This window comes from Marmota flaviventris, chromosome 12 (assembly GCF_047511675.1).
Source record: "Marmota flaviventris isolate mMarFla1 chromosome 12, mMarFla1.hap1, whole genome shotgun sequence".
Taxonomy (NCBI): Eukaryota; Metazoa; Chordata; class Mammalia; order Rodentia; family Sciuridae; genus Marmota; species Marmota flaviventris.
In genome coordinates, this window is record NC_092509.1 from 69,451,437 (window position 1) to 69,467,506 (window position 16,070).

The 16,070-nt window shown below is 39.0% G+C and overlaps 1 protein-coding gene across 1 annotated transcript in view; it reads right to left on the reverse strand.

Moving 5' to 3' along the window:
* Positions 1 to 4,145: 4,145 nt before the first annotated feature.
* Positions 4,146 to 16,070, reverse strand: part of Flvcr1 (FLVCR choline and heme transporter 1) — a 34,533-nt gene continuing 22,608 nt past the window's right edge. Inside the window, exons 8-10 of the mRNA XM_027934749.2 lie at positions 15,938 to 16,049; positions 6,923 to 6,990; positions 4,146 to 6,773 (exon numbers count right to left, since the gene is read on the reverse strand). Of these exons, the coding sequence (XP_027790550.1) occupies positions 6,699 to 6,773; positions 6,923 to 6,990; positions 15,938 to 16,049 (255 nt within the window). The 3' untranslated portion in view covers positions 4,146 to 6,698. The remainder of the gene's footprint in view (positions 6,774 to 6,922; positions 6,991 to 15,937; positions 16,050 to 16,070) is intronic.

Below are 16,070 nucleotides of genomic sequence, written 5' to 3' on the forward strand. Positions count from 1 at the left end.
TTTCAGCCATATCTCCAAACCTGTTAGACATATGGATGGTCCCAAACACACACACACAGAGGTCTGGCTCTAATTCAATGGTTCCTTCCACAAAGCATCTACAACCAAACACACACACACACACACACACACACACACACACACACACATATATATACCGGGCAAGTCAGACAAGTCTCTTTCCACAAGCCTCTGAAATTTCAACTACTCTGAAACAGTTCATTAAATGGCCAGTAGAGGGCATGCTCTCCCCATTTTTTTGGAGTGGAAATGTCTCTCTCCGGCACTTTGCCTGACAGACAAGGGTCTAGCTGCCAGATTTTTAGTGCTTAGGAAAAGGCAGATGTACTTATAGGTTATGAGGCACTAATGTAATGCAGAGTGACTTCAGGAACACAAAAAAGGACACTAGCCTCATTCAGTTTCTTACTGGACAGTTGAAGCTATCGTCTTTATTCATTTAGCCTAAACCAGTTTACAATGCAAATACAGTCAAGGTTACATTTGAGGCTGTTACGGGTCCTCCATAACTTGTGAGATGGACGTTGAGGAACGATTTTGAAGAGCGAGGTGAAGGTGAGGGCTGGGGTGAGCAGAGGCATAAGAGGCAAAAAAAAAAAACAATGAACCTGGGGGCTCCCGGCATTCCGGTCCTCTGCTCAATAGAAAAGCCCTGCCTGCGCCAACAAGAGCAGCCTGTGTGTCTGCTGAGCAGGAGGGGACCCCCCCTGTCCTCCCTGGGCTCCCATCTCATCTTGCACATGAACAAACACTGATCAAGCGCTGTGGACTAGAATGATTTGTTTTCTTCTCTTTCAGCATCTGAGAGAGGGACCCTATTTTTATATCCTCTCCAAGGACAGCTTTTTAAATCCTACACTCTGGATTATGCAATGGAAAATTCTGTCCACCAATAAATCTGGTCCTAGCTGTCATGACCCAGAGCTTATTTGTCTCAGTTTGGGTGAAAATGGATTTTGAAGGATTCGGGATTTTTCACTGAAGAGAAATCCCTCTCTTATATTAGACTCGATTTTATGCTGCATGAAAATTCACTGTGTCAGTTCCTTGGCTTCACTAATAAAACTACCCCTAATTTTTCTGCTTTCTGTCCAATGGATTCCTTCTCTGTCTCCAGTAGCTCTTTATATTTCCTGTCTCCTCATTAGAGTCCTTTGATCCTTAACCCTCCCTTGCTCTTCCCTCTCACTTTTTTCCCACAGGCCAATCCATCCAGACAACGGCCAGTCTCCTCTCTCAAAGTGTGGTTATCCAAGTGTAAAAGACCACTCATGATTGCTATGTCCTTTTGATGTACTGATCCCTCTGTCATTACATACTGACTTTTTTGTTCCTTGATGCAGTTTTTTTTTTTTGATACTTTTATTTATTTTTTATTTTTTTATGTGGTGCTGGGGAATGAACCCAGTGCCTCACGCATACTAGGCAAGCGCTCTAACCACTGAGCAACAACCCCAGCCCACCCCCCACCCCCGCCCCCGCTTGATGCAGTTTTTGACATAAAAGTCTACTTTTCTGTTTTCCATTCACACGATTTTTTTTCCCCCATTCCTTCCTTTTCAGTATGTGTATTCCTAAAGCCGAAGTGATTCTCCTATAGGGGCAGAGAGTTATTATTTTTTAATCCATTCATTCATCCTGTGCCTTTTGATTGGAAAATTCAATCAGTTTACATTCAAAGTAATTACTTAGGGGCCAACACTTACTATTGCCAGTTTGTTCATTGTTTTCTTGCATTTTGTAGATCCATTGTTACTTTCCTCTTTCCTTACTGCCTTTTTTTTTTAATCTGATAATCTTCTTTAGTGATATGCTTTGATTCCCTTTTTTTTTTTAACCTGTTTTATATCTACTATAGATTTTTGCTTTGTGGCCATCATGAGGTTTGATTAGAACATCTTACTGTTAAAACATTCTACACACCACCGTGACATTATTAAGATATTCTGAACTAGACTCTATAATCACCTTTACCAGTGAGTTTTATGTTTTCATGTGAGGAATTAGTTAGCATGCTTTTGTTTCAGCTTGAAGAATTCTCTTCAAGTTGAACTCCCTCAACTTTTACTTGGGATTTTCTTTCTTTCTTCTTTTAAATTTTCATTTATGAAGGATAGCTTTTCTGGGTGAAGTATTTTTTAAAATTATTTTTGTAGTTGTTTCAATTTTATGTGGTGCTAAGGACCAAACCCAGTGCTTCACTCACACATGCTAGGCAAGTGCTCTGCCAGTGAGCTACAGCCCTTCATCTTCAATACAGATGAAGTATTCTTGGTGAGCAGTTTTTGTTTTTGTTTTTTTACTTTTCACATTTTCAAAGAACATCCCATTCTCTTGGCCTGCAAGGCTTCTGCTGAGAAATCTAACAGCCTCTGAAGTTCCTTTGTCTGTGATAAGCCTCTTTTACTGCTTTTGAAATTCTTTTTAAAAGTTTGAGTACAATGTGTCTTGGCAAAGTCTTATTTGGGTTGAACCTGATTTCGGACCTTTAAGCTTCACATAGTTGGATGTCCATATCTCTTTCACACTTGGAAAAATTTCAGACTGTTTTTCTTTAAATAATTAGCTTTCTGACCACTTTTCTTTCTCCACTCCTTTATAATTCCCCAAAAGGGGGAAAAAAAAAAGTCAGCTTTCTTGAAGATGTTACATGAATCCTGTAGCTTTTTGTCATTCCTTTTCATGTTTTTGCTCTCTTTCTGCCTGGTCAAGTCTGCTGTTGACACTCATGACATTTTTCCTTTCATCTACTGTATTCATCAGTTGCAAAATTCTATTCTTTTTAATGATTTCTATCTGTGAAACATCTTGTTTTACTTATTCCATTTTAGACTTGAGTTGCATGTCTCCTCATGTAGCTTTGCTGAGTTTCCTTAAACAATTATTTTTCCCTGGGTTTAATCCCTAGCAGTCTAAATAAATAAAGACAACTATTTTTGATTCCTAGTCAGGTAATTTATAAACTTAATTTCTTTAGTTACTGAAATATTGTGTTCTTTTGTGATATCATGTTTCCCTGATTTGGGGGGAGGGAAGTTCCTTGAAGTCTTAGTTGCTGTCTCTGCATTTGAAGAGGTAATCACTCCTTCAGTCTTTACTATCTTGGGAGAGAAATGCCTTTACCAACCAGCCTGACTAGGGATTCTGTGACTCTTTCAGACATTTGCTAGGGATTTGCCTGCTCTACACCTATTCTCAAGATTGTATGTCTTCCCTTAATCCTGCAAAGCCAGGTGAGGTGCTCAGAACTTCCTGTTTGTTTTCCCTAGGGTGGCTCCTTAAAAATTTCAAGTGCCTTCTTCTTCCAATGCTGCAGAGCCGAGCCAGGACCTGCAGAAGATATCTGCAGTCACTATTTATAGGGGTATGTTCAGGGAGCCGGCCTTGAGAGAAGAGAGGGTGAGATGTACACAGTATTTGGGGTGACCATAGTCTACATGGCAAGAGGGTGGTCCATAGCAAAGCCTCCCAAGTGGTTTGTGTGTATAGTGATTAATGTGCAGAGCGGTTAATGTGTTCCATGGCCTTTCTTCTTTGAGTCTGGCTTTTCCCAACACTGGGCCATATTAATCACCTTAGTCTTCTGGTTGGGACAAGAAATAAGTAGCCCTCTTGGAAAGCATCCCATACAGCTGGGGGAAACAGGTGTTCGTGCTTTCATTTTCCTGAGAGAAATCCCAGAGTGACAGTTTCTCTGGGCACTGAGTTGTGCCACTTAGAGGATGTGGTCATGTGGCTAATGTGAAATTGCTCTTCTTACTTTCTTCAATGCATCTATTCTCAGATCTTTCGCTCAAACTCTGTGTTTAAATCTCTACACTGAACTTTTGGACACCCACAAATTTACTCCTGTCCATGGGTAGTTATTGAAATCAATGCTTTTGCAGGAGGATGACAACAGGAAGTTCCTCTTCTGCCATCTTGCTGACCTCACTTTCTGAAGTTATTTGTAAATGAATAAAATCTGTTGGTTTGTTTTAGTCCTGACCTTGGTGGATTTTGTTTCCTCGTGTTCCATAAACTACCTCTTTCCCTCCTCAGGCTATCCTGAAATCTTATAATCCCTTTCCACTCCTTGTGAATAACTTAGCACCAGAACTTTTTTTCTAAAAAGGCAAACAACATTAACATTAAAAAAATAAATTTATTATGAGTCTGAAATAATGAAGAATAAGCAAAAAGATAAACTGTACAAAGAGCAAAAATTAGAACATGAATAATGACATAAAACACAGGCATTCTTCTAGCTATTGCACACAAACATATTTTACACACAAATATATTTTCAAAAACAATTCTCCAACATTCTGAAAAGGCAAAAGCTATATTTGCAATATCTATAAACACCACAGCTTTTGAAACCATCACTTTTTTCCTAAAATCATTTGATTGAAATTTATACAGAAGATGATCACCTATTTCATTTTGCAAAATTATAACATTCTCGTTTGACACGTCTTAGAAATTTTCACTCAAGACACAGAGAAGCTCTCAATTCATTGTGGATTCTGTCACATCTTTTTTTGCCCCTTTTCTAAACAAGGAAAAAATATACAACACATATGTGTACACTTTTCAGAAAGAAAATATTCCAACTTTTATCAATAATTTGTTCAAAACCTTAGGAACTCAGTAAATTTATTTTAAATACAGACAATTTCAAAATAGAAACAATTATTTGGGAGTAGGTATCCTAAAATATTTTTGGCAATTTTAACCTATGATGTAAATATCAAAAGAAGCTACTTACTGATCAGGCCTATTCTGCCTGACCTACTGCAGACTGACTAAAGAGGCTAAAAAGAGATTTGAAAGTCCCTTGTTTCCACCAACAATCATCAAAGACATTTTTCTCTGGTTAGACTTGTTTTACTCCATGATGAATGATATTTAATATTTTAAAAAGATCTTTGAAATCAAAGTGAGGGCTAGGGATGTGGCTCAATTGGTAATGCACTCACCTGGCATGCGCGGGGCACTGGGTTCGATCCCCAGCACCACATAAAAATAAAAAAAAATAAAGATTTTTGTGTCCACTGAAAACTGAAAAATAAATAAAAAATTCTCTCTCTCTCTCTCTTTAAAGAAAGAAAAGAAAAAATCAAAGTGAATACATTCATTTCATGGATCAGGAAAATGCCACCCAGAGAGGTTAAACAACTTGTCCAGAGTGACAATGACAAACAGAAGCAGATCTGGAACACAGAACCGGAGTTTTTGATTCTTAGCTATGTTGTTTTGATAACACATTCTCTCGGGTCAGATTCCACACAATTCATAGTCATTTGATTACAGAGATCATAAACCAATGCATATATTTCACTTAAATCAAAACTGTTATTCACTTCAAGCATATTCATCACATGATCAGCTTTTTTGTGTATATGGGCATAATGTAAAAATTATGGTTGATAAATGGCATTACTGTAAAGACAGTCCCTATAAGCTTGAGTCAGGACATCAACAACATTTAAACTCACTGTAAACAAAACACAGTGGTAGGCACTGTGGAAACACATTTGGTCCTATTCTCCTTACCCTGAGCTTGTAAAAGAGCAGACTACACACACTCTGTGATGAAGAAAAGAATCCGCTCCCTCAGCACATCAATGGAATGTGTGCCTGGGCACAGTATTCCTCAAAGGAGAATGGTCATAAAAATGACACTGAAAAATTAGAGCTGTTAGCATCTAAGAGGTCTCCACTACATGGGGACACCCGGGCTATTTGAAGTTATTATAGATTTCCTTATCTTAGGAATCTTCAAGGCAAAAATGTAGGATGTGATACAAGAAATCATGAGATAACCAGTAACACATATGATAAAATTTTCTTGCTAGAAAGTTATATATTGAAAATAAGAAGAGAGTAAAAAAGGACACTGGGTATAAAACTACTCTGTTTCAAGGGATACTAAAAAATATAGTGTCAGCATTTATTCATGATAAGAAGGCAGCACAGAAAAGAACTCAAGTGCCTGTGTCTGAACTCCTTAGTTTAATTAGAGCATGATTCTTAGACCAAGGTTATGGTAGCATCTGCACACGGAACAGTTTTTATGGTCATTGACAGTTACTGTTACAACACTTTGTAACAATATAAGAAATGGGAAGGGATCTTAGCAGTCTTCTGGATGCCAGATCCCAATACTGTCCTTCAGTGGGTTAGGAGCATCATGTTGGTATATTGCATTCACTGTGGTGGCCCGGATAGCTGGTCAGCACAGTAGAAAGGTAGCTAGTTAGGAATAGATTGTGTATTTGGTCCCACTGAATATTTTTTATATAAACTATATGTACATTTATATGCATTACGAGGACAAGACTCCCATATTATCATTTTAGAAAGTCTTTTAAGCTTCCATTGTTTACAAGAAAAACACTTTTGAAAGAATAAATGTCAAGAAGTTTACTTTCAGACATGATGTATGACTGAAAATGGACACTAGTTAGGTAAATGGTAGTGTTAAACATGATGCAGAGCAAAAATATTTTAAGCAAGATATTACTTAAATTAACCAGCAAAACAACAACCATTTGTTCACAGTTCATACAGTAATTTTCAAGTAAATATCCATTTCCACCACTAATAAACCCAGCTTTACTGTCCATATATCTTTCCAAAGATCATCAGGCTGTATCCCAATTTCTGAGGGACAGTAACTTTTTCTTTCAACTTCAAATTGATGATTCTGGCTGGTTGGATAATATAACCGTTTTTGGTTTTTGATCTACAGGACTATCAACTGGCACCTGTAAACAGAATCAGAATATAAAAAATGTATAGCACCTGGCATATGCTATTTCAGCAGATCAACAGTTGACTGTCTAAATAAAAATAGTTTCACACTTATTCTCTGAACACTTTTCTCTATAATATAATCATAATGAATATTACTTACAGCTTTAATTTCAACATTCGTAATTCCTATATTTATGTTGTGTCTTCTCAGATCAGACTTGATTAATGCTGAAACAGAGAAGCATCAATGGAGTTACAATAAATTTTTTGTGGATATATTTTTCTTCAAGCAACACAGTCTTTTTGGGCATCATCAAAAAATTTAATACCTTAATTAATTATCAAAATATTTAGCACAATATTAATGCCTTAATAGTCAATAAAATCCTTGTATCCTGACAAAACAGCTAAGACTTTAACTTATTTAATAAGTCATTCATTAGTGAACAAAATAGGGGATTTGAGGAACAAAAGATAAAAAGAACTTTCATTTTCCTAAAGGATTCTCTGAACTAAGGAAATATAGACATGTACATAACCATAACATTGCATGACTACTGTGATGTCGCAGAAACAAACAAGGGGGAGGGAAAGCACAGGAGAAAATGTTCCCACGTCAGTACGAGGAAACCAGAAGCCCTGCCAGAGGAGACACCCTTGAATTACATCTTTGAAAATCAGCAGGAACTTGTCAAGCAGACAAGGGGGAGAGGAAGGCATAAAAGCAACATAAATAAAGGGAGCAGGGCAGGAAGAGCACAGCCTATTCTGGACACCACAGGTAGTTTGGGATCACTGGGGGGGAATCAAGCACAAGAGGGAGTGGGAGGATATGATAGGTGTCAGGTACACCGTGTGAAGAGCCAACATTGCATCTGAGCAGGGCAGTGGCGCCACCAGACCTGTGCATTAGGGAGCACAACCGGACAGCAATATGGAGGCTGTTATAATCAGCAATAAGACAAGAGGCAGGAAGCCAGCCAAGAGGTTAGCCGGCTGAGAGACAGTAATTGCCTGAATGGAAAGAATGATAATATTAGTGATAGGTTAAAGAGACATTTTAGAAAAGAACAAGTAAGGGGCTGGAGTTGTGGCTCAGTGGTAGAGCGCTTGCCTAGCATGCATGAGGCACTAGATTCGATCCCCAGCACCACATAAAAAAAACTAAACAAAATAAAGATATTGAAAAGAGAAAGAAAGAAAAGAACAAGTAAGTTATTTTTTAAGATATAAAAAATGGTGGTAAGTTGGGGGATTGAGTGACTTCAGAGTTTTCTTGCTTCTGTTATAAAATGGATGACAGCAGTAGTTATTGAAATTGAAAAATAAAAGAATCGGTGTGATAGGAAGAAGGTAAATTCAGTTCTGGGCAAGTTGAATAGAAGACGTCCATGGTACGTCCAGGTCAGATGATGTGATTGGATGTGTTGACCTAAAATACAACAGAGGTCAGGGACTGAAGATACAGATTTGTAAGTTACTAGTGTTACAGTGGTAGTAAAAGCCATGGACTAAACAAAAAGAATGTAAAATAAGAAAAAAGATAAAAGTATGTGTCAGTTCAGTAATTTCACTAGTCATAAAGCAAAGTAGAAATAAAAGATGAAGGTAAGATTATTTTACTTTCAGTGCTCTAAAAGTTAGCCCAATGCTTCCATTGATATCTTTCCTGTATCAATTTACTTTTCATCTGTGTCTTTGTATTAAAAGTGGATTTGGTTGGTACATGCCTGTAAAAAGTTCAAAATTCATGCAAAATCATCTCCACTTTAAGTACATGTATGAAGACACAACTTTACTTTGTGTACAACCAGAGATATGAAAAACTGTGCTCTATATGTGTAATATGAATTATAATTCATTCTGCTATCATATATAACAAATTAAAATATATATATACACACACACACACACACACACACACACACACATATATAAAATTACCTCCATTGGTTGAAATACATGTTTAAATGTTGTAAACCACAGTTGCCCTACTGCACTATGGAGCACCACTGCACCTGTTAACCTCCTCCACCTACTTCAGCCCTCACAGCATCCATTATTCTATTTGGGGGGAGAGAACTGGGGATTGAATCCAGGGGCACTGGGCCACATCCCAGCCCTTTTTTGTATTTTATCTAGAGACAGGGTCTCACTGAGTTGATTAGTACCTTGCTTTTGCTGAGGCTGGCTTTGAACTCGTGATCCTCCTGCCTCAGCCTTCCAATCTACTACTAATGAGATCAACTTTTTTAACTTCCACATGTGAGAGAACATGAGCTATCTCTCTGTGCCTGACTTACTTCACTTAAAAATGTCCTCCAGTTCCATCCATATTGCCACAAAAGGATTTCATTCTTTTTATTACTGAATAATATCCCACGTGGTATATCTGCCATATTTTCTTTATCTACTCATCTACGGATGGAGACCTAGGTTGATTCCATATCATGAATATTGAATGGTGTTGTAATAAACCTACAGGGTTTTTTGTTTGTTTGTTTTTGATGCACTGGTTTCCTTTCCTTTGGATATATACTCCGCAGCAGAACTGCTTAACAACACAGTAGTTCTGTTTCTATTATTTTGAGGAATACCATACTGTTTTCCATAATTTAATTCTCACCAACAATGCATGAGAGTTCTCTTTTCTCCACATCCCTGTCCACATTTTTTATTATTATTTTTTGCCATTATGATAAAAGCCACTCAACTGGGGTGAGATGGCCTGTCATTATGGTACTAACTCACATTTCCCTGCTGAGCAGTGCGGGGCATTTTTTCCATACACTTGGCCATTTGTGTATCTTCTTTTGAGACATGTCTATTCTAATCATTTACCCATTTAAAAACTGGATTGTTATTGTGCTGTTGAATTTAGTTCCTTCTGCCCATTAATCCCTTGTCAGATCAACAGTGTGTAAATATCTTCCCCCATTCTGTAAGCACTGCTGGACAGGAAGCCTTTTAGTTGATGTGATCCCACCTGTCAATTCTTTTTGCTGCCTATGTTTTTGGGGTCATATCCAAAGAATCTGTGCCCAGACTAATGTCATAAAGTGTTTCCTTCTTATAGTTTCATATTTTGGGGTCTTAAATTTAAGACTTCAATCCACCTTTCGTTGATTTTTGTATATGGTGAGAGGATTCTACTGTCATTCTTCTGGATATGGACATTGTGTTTTCTCAACATTTATTGAAGAGACTTTCTTTTCTCCACTGTATGTTCCTACTCCCTTTGTTGAAATTCGGTTATTTATATAGATCACAGAATTACTTCTAGGTTCTCTATTCTGTTCCATGGTTTACGTGTCTATTTTTATGCCAGTATCCTGCTTAGTTTTCATGGCTTTGTAGAATGGTTTGAAGTCAGGTATCGAATGTCTCCAGTTTTGCTCTTTTTGTTCAGTATTGCCTTGGCTATTTAGGGTTCCATATGAATTTCAGAAGCATTTTTTTTCCTTCCACATTTCTGGGAAGAATATCGTTGGCAGTTTGATAGGCTGCATTAAATTCATAGATTTTTTGGATAGTATAAACATTTTAATTTAACAATGTGAATTCTTCCAATCTGTGAACATCTTTGGGTTGTCTAATTGAATTTCCTTTGAGTTTCATGGATCTGGATGTCCACCTCTTTCCTAAGACTTAGTAAGTTTTTAGCGATTATTTTGTTAAATATGCTTCCTCGGCCCCTCTCCATTTCTCCAACCTCTGGCACTCCCATAATGGGGACATTTATTCACTTAACGGTAACCTATCAGTCCCGTGGGCTTTCCTTGCCCTTTTTCATTCTTTTTGTTTTTCTGAATGAGTTAGTTTTAAAGGTTTAGTTTCATGTCTGGAAATTCCTTCTTCCGATTCATTTAGCCTATCAACTATATTTATTATTTCATTCATTGAATTATTTGGCTACAAGATTTCTGTTTGGTTCTTTTTTTACAGTATCTTTTTTGGTGAATTTCTCCTTCTATGAATGGTTTTCCTTATTTTATTAAACTGTTAGTTTGTATTCTCCCGTGTCTCACTCAGCTTCCTTCAGACCATTATTTTGAATTCCTTTTCAGACATTTTCATAAATTTCCTTGTCTTTGGGGTCTATTTACTAGAGAACTACTGTGCACCCCTGATGGTTTCAGGTTTCCTTGCTTCTCCATGTTTCTTGTGTCCCCAGTTTTATATCTGTGCAACTAGTGCCATAGTCGCCGCCTCCAACTTTATGGAATCGTGTTGTTGTTAGGGAGAGGCTTTTTCATGTGGTGGATGCTATGGTTTCAATCGGGTGTGGTGTCAGCTTTGATTCTGGGCAGATTCAGTAGTGTTCTCTGTGCAGTTTCTTCAGCTGTATTTCTTGTCAGCCATGTCTGTGGTTCTGTATTGTGGCTGAGGCTGCAGGTGCTTACACTGTGGTAGTGTGGCAAGGTGCTGCGGTAGTGTGGTCAGGCTGGTATCTGTTCTTCAGTGGTTGGGTTGCCATCTGCCTGGTTGCTGGGCTGGGCATCAGTGCAGGCAGATGTGGGGGCTACAGGCTTTGTGTTGGCTTCTCTGTGCTAGTCTGTCTATTCCCTGGGGGATGGGGCACTGCATGGGTTTAGATGTCTGGGTCTTGGCACTGCTGTTGCCATGACGACTCCACAGTGCCAGCATGGTGAAATGACAGAGGAGTCTCAAGAACGGAGGTGTGCTGTGGCAACTAACCCCTAGGGTGGGATGCACTCTAGCAGTGGGACCAGGTTCAAGGTGGTGCCAAGTTGTAGCAGGGTGGATCACGGGGCTGGAAGGTGTACAACACTGGCTCTAACCGTGTGGCAAGACAGCCACGTGAACTATGGCAACTTTAAACTCTGTTCAGAGTCTGTGAGGTCCGCAGGAGTCATCTGCAGGAACAATGGGGACCTACATGGTTCTGGAGCTTATCTTTTCCCAATAAAGGTAAGTCCATCCTGGCTCCAAGTTCATCTGGGCAGATAAGACAGGGTAAGGGAGGCAGGAGGCCGCGCTGTCCTCTTTCTCCCACTCCACAGTGACCCTCCACTGTGCTGCCACTTCAGTGCACTTCCTTAATCACTCCTGTGGGTCATAGCTGTTTATCATTTGCCATGGTCCTTATTTGTGAAGGCGATAAGTGATAGGCTACTCTACTTGCTAACAGGGTGACAGAGATTTAAACACAGAAACATGGAAAAGTAAGGAAATGTGAAACCCTCAAGGATGCTTAATATTCTCTAATAATAAACCTCAAAGAAAATGTAATTCATCAAGTATCTGAAAAGGAATTCAAAAGAACGATCTGAAGGAAGCTCAGAGAGAGACAAGAGAATACAAACAATTCAATAAAATCAGGAAAACAATTCATAACCTCAAGGAGGAAGTCAATAAAAGATCTATTTTGGTCTTTCTGCTTTTCAGTTTTGAAGGTGTATACTGACATATTCTCAAATCCAGAAATTCTTTCTTTAGCTATATCCAGTCTATGATAATCCCAGAGACATTCTGCACTCTGTCACCATGTTTTCAATCTCTAGCATATTTTGGTTTCTTAGAATGTCCTCCTTTGCGTTTATAATGCTCACCTGTTCTTGAAAGCTGTCGACTTCATCCACTGTGGTCTGTGGCATATCACTGACGTGTTGTAACCTCCCACTCTGATTAATTCCACATCCACACTGTATTTGAGTATGGCAATACTTGCTCTGTTTCTTCAAGTTGCTTTTTTTTTTGGGGGGGGGGGTGGGTAGCAGGGATCAAACTCAGGGGCACTCGACCACTGAGCCATATCCCCAGACCTATTTTGTATTTTATTTAGAGACAGGGTCTCACTGAGTTGCTTAGTGCCTTGCCATTGCTGAGGAGAGCTTTGAACCTCAATTCTCCTGCCTCAGCCTCCGGAGCCACTGGGATTATAGGCGTGCACCACTGCACACGGCTTCAAGTTGCTTTTTGCCTTGGAGTGCCTTTTGATTTTTTTTCTTCATCGTCATTCGTGATAAACTGGATTCAAAAGGGCGGCTGTAAAAGACCCACAGTAATGTGGTGGTAAGGTGCGGGGGAGGGGAAGCATATGTTTTCCTATAATGAGGCCAGTGCTTCTGGATTGTGAACTTCACAAATGTTGCTCAATCCTCCCCTCACCACCCCCACCTTAGGTGGGACAGGGTGACTGGAGGGGGTCTAGAGTTGCATATTTTCCTTCTTCCATTGGGAAGGCTGGAGTGGGCAGGATTTGGGTATTTACCTCTCCCCAGGTCAGTCAGATTCTATGATAAATCACAGCAGATTACAACAGTTCCTTCTGAGGGCATATCTTGTTATGAGTAGAATGCTCCAGGTGTTTTCCAAAATATGGTTCCTTTTCTCTTCCTGCAGAAGCAGGAGTACAATTGCAAAAGCCTGTGGGCCTCATGAGTAGGTTCCCACAGGATCTCAGAGTTGTCCACACTGAGCCTCCAGCACCTCAGCAACCCCAGCTCTGGTTTCCTACCCCAGCAATGGTTTCCACTCCTGGGTTCTATTTGAGTAAACCGTAGTTCTCTCTGTCTGTTGGTCTCTCCAATATTGGAGGCAATGGTTGTATGATAACTTCACTTCTCTTAATGGATCCAAAAAGAGAGTGATTTTTCAGTTTGTTCAGTTTTTAAATTGTTGTTAGTGTAGAGAGGCAACCTTCAAATTTCTCACATGTCAGGCTAGAAACTGGAAGTCCGGTGTTTCCCTTGAAATCCACACTGTCCCTTTTCATCCTGCTTCATTACTGGTATCAATATTTTAGAAAGCCCATCAAGGTCTCTCCAGTTTTAAAATACTCAACACATGAGAGAAATTAATTAGCATGTTAGATAGTAAGGGCATTTAATGTAAAACTAATTTCAAAGACATTTTGTCATTTCTACATGAATTTTTCAGGCATGATTTGCTTGAATTAACATTTATGAATCTAATAAAAAAATGTCAAAGGGAGTACAAAATTATTTTTCATGCACTCTATTTGATAGATGCATGGTACTTGTCTGGAAATTAAGAACCAATAAGGAATTACTTATAATAGATATTTCATGTTAATTAACTGAAGATAACAAGGGATAATGGGGGGGAACTGTGTAATAGGAATGTTTTTCTTTGAGAAAATGCCCTTTGAGCACACATGAATGATAGTAATCTTAGGTGGTTGTGTATATTCAAAATAAATATTTACCACAGGTAAGACTTCAGACTGAAGCTTTCAAAAAGAATGATCAGGTATGCCAACAAACATAAAAAGAAACTTTGATTTATGAGATTATATCCTCAAATTAAGTTACAAACAAATTGTTTGTAATTTTTTGACTATCCTTAGCCGCTGTTTCTTGTCTTGGTAAAGGGATACAGGAAGAAATTCACAAAGTAAAATAATAGTCGAAGTCAACCTGGTCCTGGAAATACTGCTGAACATGAGGTCTGCTTCCAAAGCCACCGTTACATCTGTTATGTGCCCGGGCAAGCTATGGATAAAAGTTCTTTAAATTCTCTTTCTCTGGAAATGGGACACTATTCTCTTTCCTGCACATGTCTATGTGGTTATACCTAAAAACTGAAAGAACTAGCCAACCATTCGATGTCATTTCTACAACTTCCATGATTCTTACCATTGCTACTACATTACAATAACATGTATAAGGCATTCTCTAGGTGTCAGACGCCATCCTGGGAGCTTCTCATGAACCACCTTAGTTAATCCTTACAGTGACCCTACACTGCAGGCTTTTAATACTCTATTCCTATATGAATGAGAAAAGGGGGACTTGAGAGGTTGTAATATTATGAGATGGATCTAGCAATCTATGTCTATATATTCATATCTCTATGTATTGTTTTGTTTTGTTTTGTTTACCATGGTTTCTGATACCCAACTCCCTCTCCAAGGCAGGACATAGAAACTAGAATTTCTCTTCCCCAAGGTGGATCAGAGAAACCCTAATCTCCCCACCTTTTTGACTTTTTGAGTCTGACCTACCCTTGATAATAAGTCATTGACCTTCCTCATTCCAGAGGGCTCCTGTCCTGTGCCCTAGAGAGAGGACTGCTGTACAAAGGCCAAGAAGAATCTGAACAGACAGGCCTTGCTGGGTTTCCCCACCCAGTCTATTAGCAATCATGGCTATACAATAAAGGCTCTATAAAACCCCCAAGGTACAGGATTTGGGGAGCTTCAGAAAGCTCATATGGAGAGTCACAGGAAGACAAATAAGAACTCATGAGCCAGGAGGGTGGCACACTACCTCCATGGGGACAAAGGCTCCAGTGCACAGGACCCTTCCAGACCTTACCCTGTGATATCTCTTCATCTGGCTGCCTATTTGTATGCTTCATTAACTCAGTAAATGTAAGTATAGTGTTTCTCTGAGTCCTGTGAGCTGTCTTAGGAACTTAGTAGAATTTGAGGAGAGGGTTGTGGAGATCCCTGACTGTCCTAAGGTTTTGGAAAAGCAGATCTGTGACGAGGTTTAAGTAGGGAGAGTTCGGGGGACTGAACCCTCAACCTGTGAGCTCTTATGCTCTCCCCAGGTAGAGAGTGTCAGAACTGGTCTCAGAGGACTCCCAGCTGCTGTTAACTGCTGAACTGCTTGGTTGCTGGTAGGAAGAAATCTGACCCCCTCCTATGGTCACAGCAGTGACCTATGCTGTGAATTTTCATAGGAGAGTCTGAGCTGATGCTGGTTTTCCTGTCTACAGTCTTGGAGAGGTTAAGTAATGCCTAAGGAGGTTTCACTCAACTCCAGGTCTTCTCTATGCTTCTTAAAATGGATTTGTTTTCTGTGAACAGTAACTGTAATGATTTTGAAAAATTTAAAACAAATTAACAGATTTTATTGTTGTCATTTTAGAGTAGGGATTGAATCCAGGGGCATTTTACCACTGAGCCCTATCTCCAATCCTTTTTACCTTTTTATTTTGAGACAGTCTCGCTAAGTTACTGAGGCTGACCTAGAACTTGTGATCCTCCTGCCTCAGCCTTCAGAGTTTCTGGAATGACAGGCATGCGCCACCACACCCAGCAAAACAAATTAATACATTTATATTTAGAAGAAAATAATTTCCTGATTTCTTATCTCATTTTTAACCCTTGAATTCTGCAAAGCCCTTAAGAAGCAATATACATGAAAATTTAATTAAAAACACAACACAACACCCTAAGTACCTGTTAAAATGATGCCTAAAAACATCCAGAAACAAAGGAAAATGTTTCCTGCCTTAGGACCATGGTCTGTTGTGAGCTTTCCTTGAGCCAAGGTGAACAAAATCCCAAACACCTAAAATAAAATAAGAGAAAT